The 19,963-nt window shown below is 57.2% G+C and overlaps 2 protein-coding genes and 1 pseudogene across 2 annotated transcripts in view; 2 read left to right on the top strand and 1 right to left on the bottom strand.

Moving 5' to 3' along the window:
- The window catches only part of LOC135405598 (zinc finger protein 850-like), a 598,288-nt pseudogene that overhangs the window by 98,091 nt on the left and 480,234 nt on the right, over positions 1-19,963 (bottom strand).
- The window catches only part of LOC135406429 (zinc finger protein 665-like), a 40,570-nt gene that overhangs the window by 15,406 nt on the left and 5,201 nt on the right, over positions 1-19,963 (top strand). The gene's annotated exons all lie outside the window — the stretch shown is intronic.
- Positions 3,622-9,251, top strand: LOC135405271 (uncharacterized). The gene is made up of 13 exons (XM_064639933.1): positions 3,622-3,732; positions 4,137-4,241; positions 4,457-4,622; positions 5,088-5,182; positions 5,637-5,786; positions 5,981-6,135; positions 6,499-6,634; positions 6,719-6,853; positions 7,060-7,236; positions 7,502-7,657; positions 8,095-8,571; positions 8,899-8,958; positions 9,045-9,251. The coding sequence occupies exons 1-11, from the start codon at positions 3,655-3,657 to the stop codon at positions 8,209-8,211; spliced, it is 1,470 nt and encodes a 489-aa protein (XP_064496003.1). The 5' UTR covers positions 3,622-3,654; the 3' UTR covers positions 8,212-8,571; positions 8,899-8,958; positions 9,045-9,251.

Below are 19,963 nucleotides of genomic sequence, written 5' to 3'. Positions count from 1 at the left end.
GGCCAGCTCTGGGACTGCTCTGGCAAGTCATGGCCTGAAGCCACGAGTGTGGAATTTAGGAAATAGTTGAAATCTCTGCAGAACAGAACTCTTGGTGATTGCTGAAGGCTTCATGAACAGCATTGCCACATCTTTTCTTTTTTTTTTAAATTCAACAACTTTTTGTAGGCGAACACCAGGACTATGAGACTTGGAAAGAGCAGCTTTAGACACGGGTCCGCTGCAGCAGCGCCTTCCAGGATCAAGCAAAGCAGAAAAACAACGGCCACCTGAGTTATTTATTGTAGGGGTTGCCCCCCCTGAGCTGTGTATTTTTCCTGACCCACAGGGGTCCCGGGGTTCAGCCATGATGTTGCCTGAAAGCTGGGACTGCTCAGGGCTGGAGTGCAGCCCCAGCACAGCCTCTCCCAGAGAAGGACAGGGCAGAGTGGCTCTGGGCTGTGGGCAGCAAGGGCCAGCTGGGCTGGCAGGCAGCTCCGGGCACCTCTGGGGCTGTCAGAGAGGGGCTGTTCCCGGGCCTTTGGGCTTCTGGGGGCTTCTTTGGTCTGATTCTATAGAAGAGACACAGAACTGAGGCAAGAGCAGCAGGACTACAGCTCCTGGCCCCTCAGATGGACCAATGCGGCCGCTCAGCTGGGCTGTGCCAGCAGATGACAGCTCCCAGCATGCTGAGGAGCCTGATCCTTCCAGCTGGATCCCTGGGGTAGTTTAGTCTAGGCCTTCCTTGGTGAATCCAAGGAATCTCCCTGGGTGCCATCCTCCCCCCTTCATCCCTAAGCCCCCCTCAAGACTCCGCCAGCCTGGCGGGGTCACTCAACCACCCCTGGGGCAGCTCGGGGTGCCGCGCAGGGGTCTGGGGTGCGGCAAAGGCCTTGGGAGGGCTCCTGAGCAGCCTGGTGCTGGAAGAGCTGTTGAGTGGGGAAAAACTCTTGCTGGTCAGTGGGAGAAAGAGAAGATGCAACAAAAGCCATGGTTTCAGTTAAGCTTGAGCAAACATAATGCATTTAATGTGACTGAAGGGCTCTGAGGACAGGCTCTGCAGTGTGGGGACAGGAAAGGGATGTCCTGGGGGCACGCAGGGCTGTCTGAACATGGGGCTCCTTGGGATGTCCCAAGGAGACATGAGAACAAAGTGGGGCCTGGAGACACTCTGAGGGCAGCTGGGCGCCCAGGGCTGAGGCTGGCCTGTGTCCCCAGGGACACCCTGCCTGTGCCAGCCTGCGTGGTGGCTCCCTGGGACCCGTTGCTGGGGGCAGGTGCCATGTCAACAAGCACTGGGACCTGTGGCTAGCGGCCGGTAGCGGGTCACAGAGGGGCCCTTTGTGACACCCACTGCAGCAGGTGTGCTCAGCACGACCGTGGCCCACGGTGGGTCAGTGTCCGTCAGGACGGCGACCGGACAGGAGAGGAGTGCGGTGCTGGCGAGAAGCCCCCGACTGCAGTCCACGTCTTGTCCACGACCCTTGGTGGCCCCGTGGGAACTTGGCGTTTTGCTGAGGCATTTTGCCGAAGCGTTTTTGCCTGAGGCATTTGGGCCGAGGCCTTTTGGCTGAGGCGCTTTGCCTGAGGCACTTTGCCTTGGCCTTTGGGCTGAGGTCTTTTGCCTTGGCCTTTTGGCTGCGGCCTTTTGCCTTGGCCTTTGGGCTGAGGCACTTTGCCTTTGCCTTTTGGCTGAGGTGCTTTGCCTTCGCCTTTTGGCTGAGGTGCTTTGCCTTGGCCTTTTGGTTGAGGCCTTTTGCTGAGGCCTTTTGCCTGAGGCACTTTGCCTGAGGCGATTTGGCCGCGGCATTTTTCCCGAGGGTGTTCGACTCCACCATTCGGACGCCCTCCGTAGGCAGGCTCCCCTGTGTTCTTTGATTCACAGGATGGAGAGGAGACCCCCCGCCTGCCCCAGGCAGGCCTGGATGGAAGACAGCTCTTCCCAGGAGAGCCGCTCTCCAGGTCTGCAGCTTCCGTCCTCCTACGAGGTGACCACCATGCAGCCCCTCAAGCTCGGTGAGTGAGGGGCCCTGTGGGGCTGGGCAGGGCTGGGGCCCACCAGCACACCCTGTAGCACACCGGGATCCCACTTTCCTGGCCAGCTGACAATGAGGGTTTCGGGGGTCAGCCATGATGTTGCCTGAAAGCTGGGACTGCTCAGGGCTGGAGCGTGGCCCCAGCACAGCCTCTCCCAAAGAAGGACAGGGCAGAGGGGCTCTGGGGTGTGGGCAGCGAGGGCCAGCTGGGCTGGCAGGAGGCAGCCGTGCTGTGGGAGCCTGGGCCTTTCCTGCCTGTCTGCCATTGCTTTCCTCAGCCCGGGGCACTGGGGCTTTCCCAGGCATGGCAGCTCCTCTGCTGGGCACCCTCCAGCCAGGAGCTGCAAGGAAAGGCTGTGCCAAGGCAGTGGACAGAGAGCTGGGTGGAGGGCAGATATCCTCTGCCCCCTCCTCTCGCTGGACCCTCTGCAGCTCTCCCTGCTCTTTCCCCCCTTAGATGCCAGCTGGTTGCCCATCTACAAGGAGGAGCAGGAAGCTGTTGATTCCATCCTGGCCTTTGTCACCAGCCCCAACAAGGTAACTGTGGCCAGCTGGAGGGCGGCTGTGCTGCTGTCTGCTGGCAGGGGCTCTGCTGCCGGGCTGCTGGAGGGGTGCTGGCAGGGCAGGGCTGCTTCTCCCGCAGGGCACTGCACCCCCAGTGCTGTGGTCCTGCTGGCTGTGTCCACCCACTCACAATCCGTGTTTGTGTCTCTGTCCCCTGGCTGGCAGGAGGAGAGAGACAAGGCCACATTTCTCCAGAGCATCTCCGTGCTGTGCAGAAGCGCCTTGAGCCACGGCCTGACCCAGGGCCTGGATCTGTTCTGCGACATGTACCAGCTGGCAGAGAACATCAAGGTGAGGGCACTCTGGGCAATGTGGCAAAGGGAGCAAAGCCCCCTGGCACAGGCAGCCTGTGTGGACAGCGCTGGGGCGGGTCAGGGACTGGAGGCCCTGGGTGCTGGCAGCTGCCAGGTGCCATCCGGTTGTGCTCTGCAGGCGCTGCTGGAAGAAGAGCCAAGGGACCAGCTGTGCACAGACCTTCGGCATCTTTCCATGCTGGCTCTGGAGAAATTGAGGTACCTGCCCATCTGTCACGGCCCCCCCGGCCCAGAGGTCCAATGCCACCTGCACGAGTTGTCGAGGGGCTGCTCCCAGCACCCGTGTGCAACCCGTGTCCTGCCCTCTCCCTGCAGCTTGGTGGACACAGCGCTGGAGGGCAAAGCCAAAAGCCTCCTCCGCACGTGTTTCTCAAGTGTCTTCTGGCTGCCTGCAGAGAAGGAAATGCCAAAAGCAGATCTTGCCCTCTATATCAAGGTAGGTGCTGGGTGAGCTCCAGGGGCCTCCAGCCCCTCTGGCCTGCTCCCTGGCTACCCCATGCTGCCACAGGAGCAGGGATCCCAGGCAGGGCAGGGTCTTTCCCACCCTCATGCCTCTGTCCTTTTCCCATGGGCCTGGCCGCATCCCGTGCCACAGGCTGCTCTACCCCCTAAGACTGTCTATGCCCATGTTTCTCCCAGGAAGTGTGGGCATCCTCCTCCTCCTCCTGTGGCACAGGAGGTTCAGATGGCTCTCCTGGGGCTGGGAGGAACAGCAGAATGACTGCCACTGCTCTCTGTGTTCCTTGCAGACCCTGAACTCCATGGACAGCATGCTGAGGACAGTGGTGCTCAGCTTTCCGGCCTCTCGAGTCAGCGAGGAGCTGCAGGGCATCTTGGAGGTCTGGCACAAGCAAAAAGGGAGGGGGTCCCAGGGCTGTTCCTCAGCCTGGAGGGGAGGGTTTGCCCACTGCTGGCTGAGTGGTGCCCAGAGCAGTGCTGAACAGGCAGAGTGCCCTGCAGGGAGGGTGCCCACCTCCTGTGGGGAAGCAGGGGCAGGCCCCAGGCTCTTGTGGAGCACAGGGGCTGCAGAGGGTGGCACCTGCCCTCCTCCTTGGCCATGAGGTTGGCTCTGGGCCTGTGTGCCCGACCTGGATGGGAATCCAGGGGCAGACACCCCACTGCAGGTTTTGCTGGAGGGGAGAGGAAGCCTTGATGGATGGGGCGAGCGTGGCCCAGCAGTGGAGCTGTGCTGCTGGTGTTGGAGTCTGCTCCCAGGGCTCACCCGCTGCTTTTCTTGTCCCAGCTGCTGCTGGACTTCACCAGATGCGAGAGAGAGGCTGTGAGGGAGAGGGCCATGGCAAGGATCGATGTGCTGACCCGTGTGCTGTCCGACTATTCCACTCTGCAGGTAAGGACCAGGCCCCCTCCAGCCAGGCCATGCCCCCATCCCTGCTGCTCTCCATGCCAGGGCTGCTGCCCACATGGCTGCTCTGAGAGACGGGGACGCAGGGCTCTGCAAAGCCTGGTCTCTCCAGGAATCCAGCCCTGGGCAGACTCTTGGGAGGGGGGCTTTGGCACCACCTTTGTGCCCTCAGCCCTTCTGCTCATGCCTCCCTCATCTAGGCCAATGCCAACATCAGAAGAGGCACTGCTGGACCTGTCTGCTCTGGGGAGATCCAGCTCCCGCTCCTAGGAAAGCTGCTGGGGCGTCTCATCCTTTTCCGGTTCTCCGAGGAACAGACAAGCTGTGCAGCTTTCCATGCTCTTTTTGCCCTGGCTGAGTTCATCTGTAAGTAAAAAAGGCAGAGCAGTGCTGGGCTTCATCTACTCTATCTCCTGATAGATCTGCTTCCTGACCCCCTTTGCCCCTCCCAGCTGCTTCCCAGAGCTTCCCACTTGCCACTTTGCTGCAGAGGCTGAGTGCTCTGCTCAAGGCCAGGATCTGTTTGCTGCTGCTCTCCTTCCTCCCCTTCCTTTCAGGATCTTGCAGCCTGCTGGTTTTTGGGCCCCACAACCAAAGCCCCTCTTGACTTCCCTGTCCCAAAGCCACGTCTTCCCTGGTGGGGAAGAGCAGATCCCCCACCCTGGCTGGTCCCTCCAGTGCCTATAGCAAGAAGCTGTTCCTGATGCCCTCATGAAATCCTGGGCTGCTCCTGTCCTGCCCCCTTGCCAGCAGATGCCAGGGAGGTTTGGTGAGCTTGCTGGCAAAGCTGCTCTGCCTTCCTGACTCTTGTGTGTTTGCCCCGGTGTTTAGTCGAATCCAGGCTAAAGGACAGAGCAGACCAAGTCCACTGGGAAGCCGTGACCACCTCCGCGCTGTGTTCTCTGAGCGCCAGGGACTGTGCCAAGGTAAGGAGCTGCACCCTTGCTGGGACTCCTGTCCGTGGCACCAGCAGGGCACTGGTGTGAGCCAAAGGACCCCGCAGCAGTGGGGCTGGCGTGCCCTCAGCTCCCTGGGGAGAGGGTTCCTGCCATCCTTGAGCAGGGACAGCACGAGGGCTGCACTCCAGTGGCCCAGCAGCAGCTTCAGCCCCAGCAGGAGCTCCAGTGCTCCTGGCCACCAGCAAGTCCCTGGTTCTCGGTGGGGCCAGCAGCCTGTGCCCATGAGCCCTCCTCCCCCAGCAGGAGGGCCCTCTCTGCTCATCCTCTGCCATGCAGGGACTGCAGGCACTTCTGCCAGCTTTGCTGTGGGCACTGCTGTCAGCAGTGGTGGGCACGTCCAGCCAGGGCCCCTCAAGCTGCTCAGCCAAGCAGCACCATCAGGGCACTCAGCGCAACATCTCTTCCTTCCTTGCTGCCATAGACCTTTGGAAAATACCTGCAGTCCCACGAGAGGACGGATGTCATCCTCGTGGCCCTCGAGGCGTTGGGAGATGCCAGCATCCTCGACCAGCAGGTGCCCAGCAGCCTGCTGGATGTGGCCTTGGAAGACCCGGACGTCTGGCTGACGGACGTAAGTGGCCTGTGGCTGCATTGTTGTGCCCTTCAGCCCTCTTGGGCCTTGTTCCTCCCTGCATCCCTCCCTCCCAAGCACAGGTGACTTGGGCCCCCCAAGCCACCTCAAGGCAGCAGAGAGGAATGGGAAGGGCAACTGAGCACATGGCTGCACTCCGGGGGCAGTGCCATCCTCACCTGTATTCCCTGCAGGGGCCCAAGATCGTCGGCAGCATCCTTGAGAGCCTGCCATACTGCAGCACACAGGCAGCGTGGGAGAAAGCGGAGTCACTGCTTTGCCTGATGACCAACCTGTACCCCACCACCGTGGTCATCCTCCTGTGCAAGGCGGCTCTTCAAGGAGACAGGTACTGGCCCTGATGGCCTTGAGGGTGGGCTTGTTCCCTGTGGGGAAAGGGACCCCAAGACTCTCTGGCTGCCAGAGCCAAGGAATGCTGCGGGACAGCCTGCAGAGTCGGGCCCTCCATCCCCCCACGCTTTCCAGCCCTGCTGGCTGGTCTGGCTTTACAGCAGCCAAAGCTGGCCCAGCCAGCCCAGAGCCAGCACGGTGCTCCAGCCCCACGGGGAACACGCACTCAGCCCCATCCTGCCCACACGGGCAGGGCCCCCAGGGACACGCAGCCAGGGCTCCAAGGGGGAGGTTCTGGGGGCTGCTCCAGGCCACAACACTGTGGCTGAGGCAGCCCTGCTGACAGTGCTCTGCCTTCCAGCACTGCGCCGGAGCTGTGGGAGCTGATGTCCTCCATGCCGGAGACGCTGGCCAAGATCTTGGAGGGCTTTGCCAACCTGCTGCACAGACAGTGCTTCCACTGCTCCGCAGAAGGCCCCCGCACCCAGCCCATGGCTGTGAGTGACCACCAAAGGCCCTGGTCCCCTCCCACCAGCCTTGCAGGCTCTGCTGGCCCCTCACAGCTCTGTTTGCTCCTGCAGTCATCCTCCAGGAAGGCTGAGTGGGAGGAGTTGGCTGACGAGCCCGACATCGAGAGCCATCAGGGCTGTCCAAACGAGAGGACGGCCAGGCTGCTGCTGGAAGGGCTCGTCGGGCTGTCACAGAGAGCCGAGATGGTGAGCAGGGCGGTGTGAGGGGCAGCCCTGTTGGCAAATGGGGGCTGGGGCTGTGTGGAAAGCAGTGCTTTGGCCTGGCCTGGGACTCAGAACGTGGGGTGACTGCTCCAAACGCCCTCCCTGCCATGGTGGGGCCTGGGGTGGCTGCCTGGGAGCTTTTCAGGCACGGCCCTCTTCACCCAATGGACATTCTCTTCTCTCTACAGGCCAGAAACATCGAACTCTTCCTGCCGGGCATGATGAAGATCCTGCAAGCTGGCAGCGAAGATGCCCAGATGAAGACCCTGCTGGCCTTGCAAAACGTTCTGCATCAGCTGAAGAAGACCAAGGCCAGCTTCATCGCTGTGCAGCTTGTGGGGAGGCTCCTGCCCCTCTTTGACTCGGTAAGGCTGAGGTGGAGCCTGAGCCCCTCAGATGGGCGCTGGACAATGACAGCTGCCCTGCAGCCCAGCCCTGCGAGCAGCACTTGGAGCCAGCTCCACTCCCCTGGGCTCTCCTGGGATGGCTTCTGGGCTGTTCAGTCCAGTGCTGCTTCTTCTGGAATGTGAGACCACAGCCGCTGCCCTCCCCGCAGCCATGATCACGGCCCTCTGCACTGTGGGCAGGGAGCTGCTGTTTGCAAAACTCCCTTTTCCTGCTTCCTGCCAGGAGTGCAGCGAGCTGCGAGAGCTGTCCATCCGCACGCTCACGGAGCTGCTGCAGTTGGTGGTCGGCAGGGATGAGAAGAGGATGAGGAAGGAGGTGTGGCGGGCACTGGTGCCTCTCCTCTTCCGCATGAGCGACCAGGTCCCCAGCGTGGCCAAGGTACAGCGCTGAAGGCTGAGCCCTGACACACAGAGGGCTGGGCTGACACCCCCAGGGCTCCTGGGCATCGGGGCAAGGGCAGCTGGCAGCGGGCAGCGCTTCCCCAGCACAGCCCGTGGGAAGGTCCATGCGGAGCCAGCGCCAGCAGGGCCGGAGAAGCTGGCACGGCCCTGTGCAACACCGGCCCTGCCTGCTCCTGCAGGGCTCAGCAGCAGCCCGTGGCCACCACGGCCTGAGCAGGGGCATCCCCACAGGCTGTGTCAGAGGCCAGGCCTTTGAGCCTTCACGCCTATCCCCCAGGGCTGTCCCCAAAGGCTCCCAGACATTTGGGCTAGGGCATGTCCCAGCTTCCTAAAGGCAGGATCCCCCAGGAACAGAGCCAAGATGTCTCCTTGCCCAGGCCCCCGGGCCATCCCTGAGCTCATGCTGTCCTGCAGGCCTCCAGGGAAGCCCTTCTTGCTGCCGCAGAGCTGCTGAAGTGGAAGACGCTCAAGCACCTGCTGCAGAGAGAGCGGCTGTGGGAGCTTGGAGCGTGCTTGGTAAGGACAAGCTGAGGGGCCCGGGCTGGGGGAAGGCTGCCCTCATCCCATGTCTGGGCTGGGGGCTCTGCAGCTGGGCAGAGCCTGGAGCTGCATCCCTGTTGCTGCCCTCAAGAACAGAGCCCCAGGGGCTCTTCTGCTGGCCCCTGTCCCTTCCCTGTAGCCAGCAGGAGGGGAGGCCTCTCCGTCCCAGGGGGTGCTGGCGGGAGGCACTGCTCCAGCCAACTGCCCCAGTGACAGCCCTGGAGAGACATGCCTTGTTCTCTCTGCAGCTTCAGAAGAGCAGGAGCAGGGCTGAAGACTTCATCCACCAGAGCCTGCCCTACCTGCAGGACCCTCAGGCCAACGTGCGCCTGGCGGCCGTCAGGTTCATCGGTGAGTGCCAGCCCCTGCGGTGCCTCTGGGGCAGCCTGGCCCCTGTGCCACTGCTGCCCCAGCAACGAGGGGCAGTCCTGGGGCTACCCCAGCAACGAGGGGCAGTCCTGGGGCTGCCCCAGCCCCGGCCACCCCGGGCAGGGCCTTGCCTCCCTCTGCCAGCCCTGCCCACGCAGTGGGGCTTGGTGGCCGCCTTGCTCAGTCCCACTGCCCTGAGCTTCTGGGGGCTCCTGGGCTCAGCCCTGCTGAGGGGGAGGAGGGGAGGACTGGGGGCCCTGCTGCTGGGAGCAGGCTGGGGAGCAGGGGCTAATGGAGCTCTGTGCCCAGGACTCATCACACGGCGCCTGAGGGAGCAGACCACAGAGAGTCAGGCTGACATCCTGAGTGGTGAGTGGGGAGTGTGGTCTGTCGGGAATCCAGAGGCTCTCTGCAGACGGGGGGTTTTATCTGGGCTCTGTTTCTTTCCCTCACAGCACTTCAGCCCTTGGAGAATGACTGGGACATCTCTGTCAGCTCCCTGGCAGCTCGGACAACCTCCATTCTGAGGAGTCCTTGCGTGCAGCAAAGACCAAGAGGCCTCCTGCGAGCACTGCGCTGCTGCTGGCCGTGAGCCCGGCAGAGGTGCAGCTTGCCTTGGCTAAAGGACTGGGGCTGAATAAAGCTGCAACAACGTGCCCAAAGCCCTGGTGTCCTTCAGCTGCGCGGTGCTGAGTGTGCCGAGCCGACCCTGTCCTTCCTGGGCTGTCCCGCAGGCAGCGGGACGCTCCCCCCTCAGCACCCCTGGCCCCAGGCTTGTGGGACAAGCTGAGCCCTGGATGGGGCTTTCCCTGGGAGAAGCCGCCTTGGCTAAAGGACAAGCTGCTGCCTGAGCCTTCTCACCCCATTTCAGGGTCACTGCCAATGTCACCCTGCCCTCTGCTGGTGTGAAGCTATCCCCCTTGTCCTGTCACTCTAGGCCCTCACCCAAAATCCCTCTCCAGCTCCCTTGGAGCCTCTTTTAGGCACTGGAAGGGGCTGGAAGGTCACCCCAAAACCTTCTCTTCTCCAGCCTGGGCAGCCACAGTTCTCCCTGTGTCCCCACACGGTGCCCCACTCTGTGACCCCTGTGTCCTCCCAGGCCCAGCACCCCAGGAGGTGGCACAGCAGCAAGCCCTGTGCTGCAGCCGTGTGTTGGTTTGGACCTGGCTTCCTGCCAAGTCCCTGAGACCCAGCGAAAAAGCTTACTTCTCAGAGAGAAAAAAAAACCAAATAGCAGAGCTAGAGCAAAAATATAGATGTACATATAGCACAGTTATAGCCAGTAAGAATACTCATCATGGCTGGGCCTCGCAAATGAAGATTTGGGGAGGGCACTACCCAAATTTGTTGCAAGAGCGTTGGTGACTGAAAAGGCCAATACGAGATAGACATGTCCGGTTACAAAAGGTACAGCAGAAAGACTCCTTAGGTGGTATATTCTGCAAGGCAAGATTCTTTCTGCCTTGTCTTTTCTCCTCAAGGGTGATCCTGCGTGCGTTCTCAAAAGCATCAGCAGTGTTATAGATGGTGTGTTTCCAGGCCTCCCGACTGGAGGTCAGAGTAGACCAGTTATGATGATCAATATGGCCAAGGCTGAGATGTTGTTTCAGGGAGTCCTTGTATCTTCTCTTTGGGGCTCCTCTCTTGTGGCAGCCGGTGGCAAGTTCACCATAGAGCAGGATCTTAGGGAGGCAGTGGTTGGTCCTTCATTCTGGAGACGTGCCCTGCCCAGCACAGCTGTGTTCTCAGCAACATGGCCTCAATACTTGTGACTGCTGCTTGTTCTAGAACAGATGTATTGGTCACATAATCTGACCAGTGGATGTTTAGGATTGTACAGAGGCAGCACTGTTGGAAGCGTTCCAGGAGACGCAGGTGGTGGTGGTAGATGACCCATGATTCAGATCCATATAAGAGAGTGGACAGCACTATGGTTCTGTAAACACTGATCTCTGTACTTTTCTTCAAGTGTTTATTTCATCAAACTCTTTTATGAAGCTTTCCAAAAGCTCTCTATGCCTTTGCTAACCTGTTGTCTATCTCTGTCAATCTTACCATCCGAGGAGATGAGGCTGCCTAGGTAATTAAACTGCTGAACTGATTTGAGTTCTGATTGGCCAATGGTGATATGGGGATGATGGAAGACTTACTGAGGTGCCAGTTGATAGAGAACTTCTGTCTTCTTTAAGCTGACTTCCAGCCCAAAGAGCTCAGCAGTATCTGCAAAGCAGGATGTTAAACGCTGCAGAGCTGCTTCTGTGTGGGCAACAAGGGCGGCGTCATCAGCAGAAAGCAGCTCCCGGACAAGATGGTTTAAGGTCTTGGTGTGGGCCTTCAGTCGCCTTAGGTTGAAAAGGCTTCCATCAGTACGGTATCGAATGTAGATACCGTCCTGATCATCGAGGTCTGCCGTGGCCCTTTGGAGCATCCTGCTGAAAAAGACTGTGAATAGGGTTGGAGCGAGAACGCAGCCTTGTTTCACACCACTGGTTATTAGAAAGGGCTCAGAAAGTTCATCGCCATATCTGACTTGGCCATGCTGATCCTCGTGGAGTGAGATGATCATTTTAAGGAACTTCGAGGAACAACCTAAACATTCCAAAATCTGCCACAGACCTTTTCTGCTCACAGTACCAAAAGCCTTGGTGAGGTCGACAAAGGTTACATAGAGACTTTTGTTCTGTTCCCTACACTTCTCTTGCAGTTGTCTGAGAAAAAACACCATGTCTGTGGTGCTCCTGTTGGCTCTGAAACCACACTGACTTTCAGGTAGCATTCCTTCTGCTATAGCAGGTATTAGTCTGTTCAAGAGTATTCTTGCCAGGATTTTGCCAGCAATGGAGAGCAGAGTAATACCAGGGTAATATGAGCAGTCTGATTTAGTACTTTTCTTCTTATACAAAGTGATGATGACTGCATCTCGAAGGCCTGATGGTAGTTCGCCTGGTTCCCAACAGCACACCACAAACTCATGAAATTTAGCATGGAGAGCAAGGCCCCCACATTTCCAGACTTTGGGTGGAATTCCATCAACCCCAGCTGCCTTGTCGATTTTCACCTGCTGTATGGCCTTAAGGGTTTCTCCTAAAGTGGGGGCAGTATCCAATTCATATTTCACTGGTTGTTGTGTGATGGACTGAATTGCTGAGTCTTGGACTACACAGTTGGTGCTGAAAAGAGTCTGAAAGTGTTCAGACCATCGATTCAGAATGGAGGTTTTATCTGTTAGAAGCGTTTGCCCATCAGCACTGAGTAGAGGGCTTTGGGCTTGGTATGTAGGCCCATATGCTGAATAAAGGACTATCTTCTTGTGTATACATATATATACACACACACTGAACAGAGTGAAAAAGTTGAAGTCTACTCAACTGTTGGTCATAAAGTGGAATTAAGTTTAGGAGAAAACATAACCTAATTAGGAGGTTATGAAAGGCACATTAGTATGTGCTGGAAAAGTAATTTTTATATATGAAAACTATTTTATGCTTTATATTATCTGTATAATACACAGTCTTACACAAACAAACCAAGGATGTGCATGAAGTTCACACTAAAGCTCTGTACTATATTTATTGCTCTCTGTGATCAGTGCTGCATTCAGGTTACATTTGACCTGCAGATGTAATGGAACCTCAGCAGAGTACAGAGTACAAGTGAGCAAGAAAATAATGATCTTGGGGTGGCAAAGAGGTTTCTCTACATTGCTTTTCTGTGATGAAGAAATCACTGTCCCAGAGAAATCTTTGCAGGTGACAGGCTTGAAAAGGAAACACCTTCACAGCCAGAGCCAGGAGATCAGAAACCTTGCAAAATTCAACTGCAGCCAATGTGGAGGAATCTGACTTAGTCTTGGTATAAATATGACTAATACTCCTCTTCCTTTAGCAGATGCACTAATTCATTTCTATAACCTGCAGCCTCCCCCAAAGTGCAGAAACTCCACAAGTGAAATTTGTTGAAGCTGAACATCAGATGAAAAGCTTCAGGCCTCTTCCAGCACGATTTCATCAGCTCTGCCTCCTCAAGAAGTCAGGAAAAAAAAATACAGCTACATGAAAAGTAAATGAGCAGCTTTTTCTGACTCTGGAACCAGAAAATAATGACATGAAACCCAGATCAAATGCAGCACTATCACTTGTCTTTCCAAATACCAGCATTAATTCTCTCTCTCACAGCTCCCAGAGACTTGTCATCCTGATTATCTTCCCCATGCCCTTGGGGGCATTTTTGGAGCCAATTTACACCTCTAATACTTTTTTCTCTCCTGGAGAGAGAACTGATTTTGCCTGCACATTGTAATCCTTTCAGAAGAACTTTTCCCTTTCCCCCCTAGTTTTCCTCACTTGTTGTTATTACTTTTTTCCCCCTAAGTTTAAAAATTAAAGCCTTTGCTCTGAAAGAGGGCGAAGGAAGAATGAAGAAGCTTCAAACCAAGGAGAAAAGCCTTAAAATCCGAATTTCTGTGAACAGCACAACAAGTCTCCTCCTGCATTAATGCCGCCTCACGAAATGGCAACGGCCTCTGCAGGCAGCTGCCTAAAAACACCCACGGCTCCTCAGGAAAACAGAAATGCAATTGTTATATTTTTTTTCCCCCCCTAAAGATTTAATTTTTCTCTCTTCACATTCAGCCCCTCGGTGACTCCTGAGAGCCCTCTGCAAAGCCATAAACTGACTCTTGGAGGAGCTTTTGGACACCCCCGGGATCCTCCCTCGCGCTGCCGTGGGGCCCGTGGGTGTGTGAGGGGCTGAGGGGTCGAGCGCCTGGACACTGATAAATAAATATCGGCACGCAGGGATACGGGCCCGCCCCCGCCGCGCTGCGCAAACGGCGCAGGGATACGCAAACGGCGTAAGACGGCGACGCGGGCGGCAATGGAGCGGCGCTACGCAAACGGCGTAAGGGGGCAACGGTAATGGTAGAGGAGGAAGTTACGTAAGTTGCGTAAGACTACGCAAATGGTGCAAGGTCACTGCCCTCAGCGCTACGCAAATGGCGGAAGGACCCCGGTGGCTTCCTAAGGGCTTGCGGAACCTTTCCCGGTTCATCCTCGTCCTCTCCAAAGGGCTCCCAGTTTGCCCCAGTCCCTCCCTAAGGGCTTCCAGTTCCCTCCTAAGGGCTCCCAGTCCATCCCAGTCCCCTCCTAACGCCGCTGCCCTCAGTGCTACGCAAATGGCGTAAGGAAGGACCCAGTCCCCACTTAAGAGCTCCTAGTTTATCCAAAAGCCTAAAGTCTCCCACTTTATCCCAGTACCTCCCAGTCCCTTCCTAAGGGCTCCCAGTCCATCCCAGTCCGCCCCAGTCCGCTCCTAACGCCGTTGCCCACAGCCCTACGCAAACGGCGTAAGGGGCTCTGCCGTTGCCCACAGCCCTACGCAAACGGCGTAAGGGGCCGCCGGTAACAGCAAAGGAAGGTAAGCTACGTAAACTGTGTAACTCTACGCAAATGGCGTAAGCGCCCTGCCCTCAGCGCTACGTAAATGGCGGAAAAGCCCCGGTTCCTTCCTCGGGGCTCCCAGTTTATCCCAGTACCTCCCAATCCTTTCCTAAGGGCTCCCCGTTCATCCCAGCTATCGCCGCGTTCTCGCGCTTCCAGAATTTTCTCCCTCCGCTTCCCAAATATAAAGGGACTTTCTGTGCTGACCACCGAGCCGGGAGCTCTGACGGGCTCGGCGCAGGGGCCGTGTGGTATTTGGTTTCTCTACAGTTCGTGTTTTTATAATGAAGGGGGAAGGGAAGGAAGGGAGCCGCTCCTACCAGCACGTCAATAATCTGTTGCAAAGGACTGGAGCTCTCAGACTCAGTTAGTCCTCCAGTGAACCATTTAGCTGCTGAAATAAATCCAGTCCCAGGCACAGAATGAGCAGGATTCGAGACAGAAAAGCCTGTGTGGGTACTCAGGGCATTGAGCTCATGCAGATTTGTGCACAGGTGCAACTTGGTACATTTTAGTACTGAGTGCTTTTGATACACAAACTGGCCACCGAAACTCCCTCGGGTCACAACGTGCAAAGTTGGGACAGCTTTATCCAGAACACATAGACCACACAATTTCTCAAAGCTGGATCAGAATCTGTGCCAGACTGTGGTGGAACCATGAAAGCCACCCACAGGAATTGCATTTCCCATTCGGATATCAGGTGGGGACAAGTCCCTGCCACAGGAATGGAAAATCCATGGTGGGGTGGGAAGGGCCAAGATGCTGCCCTGGCAGAGAAGGGTGGATGTGCCACTGCAACATCTCCCAGCAACGCTGCTGTGGGTGGAAAAACACCATTAAGGTGGGACAAAGTCTAGGAAAGCAACTGCAGAGTCTGTCTCCTCTAAATGTGATGTCTCCCTCATCCAGACACAAAGCCATGCTTTGGACCTCCCTGCACCAGTCTTGCTTTTCCAGCTCCTTAAGTGCATCAGAACAAGACCAAAAAAATTACTTCTTTTTATATTCTTGTAGTTAGTTGACCCTGGCCAGATACCAGGTACCCACTAAAGCCGCTCTCTCACTCTCCCTCTGCAACTGGGCAGAGGAGAGAGAAAAAAAAAAAAAACAAACCAGCTAAAAATTCATAAGTAGAGATAAGAGCTGGGAGAGGTCAGTGACTGATCACCTTCATGGGCAAAACAGACTCCAAGTGGGAATAGTACTTAAACTTATTACTAACAGGATAAGAGCCAAAGAGTGAGAAATAAAACAGTCTTAAAAACACCTTCCCCCACCTTTCCTTCCATGTTCTCCCTCCTCCCCCCCAGCAGTGCAGGGGGACGGGAATGGGGGTCACGGTCAGTTGTTGTTTCTGCTGCTGCTCAGGGAGAGGAGTTGGAGTCCTTTCCCTGCTCCCATGGGGTCCCTCCCGCGGGAGACAGTCCTTGATGGACCTCTCCAACTTGAGTCCATCCCTCGAGCAGCAGCTCTTCCCAACCTGCTGTCCTGTGGGTCACTCCTCCATGGGGTCAGTCCTTCACGGATGAGCTGTACTTGCGTGGATCCCCCATAGGGGCCACGAGTCCTGCCCGGGAAAAACCTGCTCCAGCCTGGGCTTCCCTCTCCATGGGCTGCAGGTCCTTGCCAGGACCCTGCTCCATCCTGGGCCTGCCACGGGGTCACAGCCCCCTTCCTGCATCCACCTGCTCCAGCGTGGGAGCCTCCATGGGCTGCAGGGGGGTCTCTGCACCCCAATGGTCCCCCACGGGCTGCAGGGGGGTCTCTGCACCCCAATGCTCCCCTATGGGCTGCAGGGGGGTCTCTGCACTCCGATGCTCCCCCATGGCCTGCAGGGGGGTCTCTGCACCCCGATGCTCCCCTATGGGCTGCAGGGAGGTCTCTGTACCCTGATGGTCCCCCAGGGGCTGCAGGGGGGTCTCTGCAACCCGATGCTCCCCCAGGGGCTGCAGGGGCACAGCTGCCCCACCCTGCTCTGCCCCACGGTCTACAGGGCCTCAGCTCCGGTGCCTGGAGCACCTCCTGCCCCTCCTCCTGCCCTGCCCTTGGGGTCTGCAGTGCTGTTCCCATGGTCTCATTTTGCTCTTTCCTGGCTGGAACTCCTTCTGTGCCACAACTTTCTGTTCCTAAATATGTTATCCCAGAGGTGTTACTGTCACTCCTGACTGGCTCGGCCTTGGCCAGCAGCAGGAATTCCATCCTGGAGCCAGCTGGCATTGGCTCCACGGGACAGGGGAAGCTTCTGGCAGCTTCTAACAGAAGCCAGCCCTGTAGCCCCCCCGCTACCAAAACCCAACCACAGAAACCCACTGCACCCAGTTACTTCCACTTGCCCCAGGATGGTTCCAGTTTCCATCAGGATGATCCCAGTCACTTCCAGTTTATGCCAGTTGCCTCCAGCATGCACCCTGTCACTCCCAGTTACTTCCAGTTGCTTCCAGCATGATCCCAGTTGCTCCAAGGATGTTCCCAGTTGCCTTCCAGCATGGTCCCACTGGCTCCCAAATCCCCCCTGCATAGTTCCAGTCACTCCCAGTTTGATCCTGGTCCCTTACAGTCTCTCCCACTATAATTCCAGTATGGTGCTGGTCACTCCCACTATGATCCCAGTCACTGCCAGTCACTCCCAATAGGATCCCAGTTGCCCCCAAGGTGGTCCCAGTTGCTCCCAGTCACTCCCCCAGGATGGTTCCTTTCACTCTCAGGGACTCCCAGTCTGAGTCCAGTATGGCCCCAGTCACTTCCAGTCACTCCCTGGAGGATGCCATTTGCCTTTTGCATGGTCCCAGTTGCTCCCAGTATGATCCCAGTATGAGTCCAGTCACCCCCAGTATGATCCCAGTAACTTCCAGACACTTCCAGTATGAAGCCAGTTTGATCCCACTCATCCCCAGCATGGCTGCAGTCCCTCTCACACACTCCCAGGATTATTGCAGTCACTCCCAGTAAGACCCCACTAGGGGCCCAGCTGCTCTCAGTATGACCCCAGTACAACCTCAGTAGGGGCCCAGCTGCTCCCAGTATGATCCCAGTTGCCCCCAGCGTGGTTTCAGTTGCTCCCATTCACCCCTACTATGGTTCCAGTCACTCCCAGAATGATCCCAGTCTCTCCTAGTAGGATCCAAGTTACCCCCCAAGTTACCCCTGCATGGGCCCAGTTGCTCCCAGTCACCCCACTGTAGTTCCAGTCTCTCCCAGTCCCTCCCAGTATGACTCCAGTATGATCCCAGCGGCACCCTGTATGGTGGCACTCACACCCAGGATGAACCCAGACATTCCCTGTCACCCCCAGGATAAAACCATTTGCCCCCAGCAGGGTCCCACTTGCTCCCAGTCACCCCACTAGAGTTCCAGTCCTTCCCAGTAGGATCCCTGTCACTCCCAGTCTCTCCCAGTATATCCCAGCTGACCTCAGCATGCTCCCAGTCACTCCCAGTACACTCCCAGGCAGTCCCAGTATGATCCCAGTCACTCCTGGTCTCTCCCAGTATATCCCAGTTGCCTCCAGTGTGGTCCCATTCACTCCTGAATGCTCCCAGTAGCTTCCAGCATGATCCCAGTTGCTCGCAGCCACTCCCAGTCACCCCCAGTGGGGTCCTAGTGCCTCCCAGTATGATCCCAGTCAATTCCAGTGTGATCCCACTTGCTCCCAGTATATCCCAGTTGTGCCAACATGGTCGCAACTGCCCTCAGAATGCTCCCAGTCACTCCCAGTATGACCCCAGCCACCTTCAATGTGGGCCCAGTTGCTCCCAGTATGATCCCAGTTGTGCCCAGCATGGTCCCAGTTGCTCCCCTTTCCTCCCAGTGGGATCCTAGTAGCTCCCAGTTGCCCCTAGCATAGAACCAGTTGCTCCCAGTATGATCCTAGTCTGATCCTAGTATGATCCCAGTACAATCACAATTGCCACCAGTATGATACCAGTGACTTCCAGACACTTCCAGTATGAAGCCAGTTTGATCCCACTCATCTCCAGTATGGCTGCAGTCCCTCTCACACACTCCCAGTATTATTGCAGTCACTCCCAGTATGGTCCCAGTATGACTCCAATAGGAGCCCAGCTGCTCCCAGTATGATCCCAGTTGCCCCCAGTGTGGTTCCAGTTGCTCCCAGTCACCCCTACTGTGGTTCCAGTCACTCCCAGTATATCCCAGTTGCCTCCAACGTGCTGCCAGGTGCTCCCAGTATGATCCCTGTTCCCCAGTTCTGGTCCCAATGCATCCAGTCCGGGTCTCGGTGTATCCCGGTGTCCCCCCTGTCCCCCCACCCCAGTGTCACCCCCTTTTCTCTCCCCACAGAGCTCCTGAGCCGGCGGCGGCCGCAGCCCCTCCCCGGGGCCTCGGGCCCAGCCTGGACCCTCCCCCCGTCCCCTTGAGGATTTTGGGGGGTTGTGTGTCCCCCCCTCCCCTGCTGCCACTCTGCCTCCGCCCACCTGCTCCCAGTGATCCCAGTAAAGCTTCCCAGTTCTACCCAGTCCTGGTTATTGGGGGGCAATGGGAAGAGGCTTTGGGGGATCCCGAGGGGTGGAATCAAGTTTGGGGGAGCAGAACTGGCCCTGGGATGGATTGGGAATGGGGACCCCCCTTTGTTCCCCCTGTGTCAACCCACTCTGGGAGGGTCTTGGTGGGGCACCTGTCCCTTAAAAGGCACCCAGCTCACCCAAAAATGTGCTGGGACCCCTCTAAACCTGCACACAGGCCCTGGAGAACCCCGCAAACATACTCAGAGCCCATCCAGGACTCCACCTAACCCCTTTTTGGGGTGGTGGGACCCCAAATTGAGTTGGATGAAGCTGGGGATTGAGGGGATGATGTGGAAGATGTGAGAGGAGGGAAAAAATGGGGCTTGGGACCCTCAGAGTAATCCGGAGGTGGGGATTGAGGGGACTATGGAAAAGTGAATGAAAGAGGGAGAAGCATGGAAAAGGGGGGGTGGTCTGGTGGGTCAGATGGTCCTATGAGGGTCTTTGGGCACAGAGGGGCTGGGAAAGGGCAATGGCCCCCTGAGCTCCCAATTTACTGTGGGGTGCTGGGGACTGCTGGATCCAATCTCAGCCTTGGGTTATGCCAACACTTTCAGTTTAGAGGAATTACAGAGGTGTGACTGAAACACTTTTGTCCCCCAGGTTTTAAGGATAGCAAATCAGATCTCTTGATAGAAATGAATTATTTAGGGATACAAATGATCTGACAAAAGATCTTCATCAGGATTTTTTTACTGCACAATAGAAACACTAAAACTAACAGGAGTACAGCATAAGATAGGACAGTGCTCTACACTAAAGCAATTGTTGAAGCAATTCTACTCAAGCTGGCACAAAAGCAATAATTCTTAACTAGAGATGGATGGAATTCCCCCAGACCAATGCTCGTGGGGAGATCTCTGCTCTCAACCTCCAGGACTGACCTTGGGGGGGGTCCCTAGCCAAGGCAGGAATCTCCACACAGCCCTCAAGAAGGGTTCTGTTGGAAGAAGCTGCCCATGGGAAAGGGGACTGGCCCTTTCTGGTAGAAACCTCAGTCCGTTCAAGTGCAAAGGGCCGCTATGACAACCCCCCCCCCCAAAAGGACAAGACAGTTGGGGAAGGAAAGAGGGGCTTGGCTAACAGAGATCAAAGATTTCATGAGGTAAAACCAGGTTCAGTTCAGGCTGAGGGCGCTGCGGCACCGCCCGTGCGAACATTCCTGACGGGAGCGCGGCGGGCGGAGGGCGGAGGGTGGGCGGGGGGGAGCTCTCTAAAGGCGGTGCGCGCGCAGAGCGCCGTGGTTGCTTCCGGGAAGCAAAGATGGCGCTGGCTCCGTGCTGCACTGTGAGCTGGCGGGGCCTGCGGGAGAGCGGGGCTCTGGGGATCCCCCCGGGGGCTGCGGGGAGCGCGGGTGTGGGTGGAAAGGCTGGAGGGCTCGGGAGGGTTTAGCCGAGGGGTTCGGGGGTT

The sequence above is a fragment of the Pseudopipra pipra genome, chromosome W (genome assembly GCF_036250125.1).
Source record: "Pseudopipra pipra isolate bDixPip1 chromosome W, bDixPip1.hap1, whole genome shotgun sequence".
NCBI lineage: Eukaryota > Metazoa > Chordata > Aves > Passeriformes > Pipridae > Pseudopipra > Pseudopipra pipra.
This window is presented reverse-complemented; position numbering and strand designations above follow the sequence as displayed.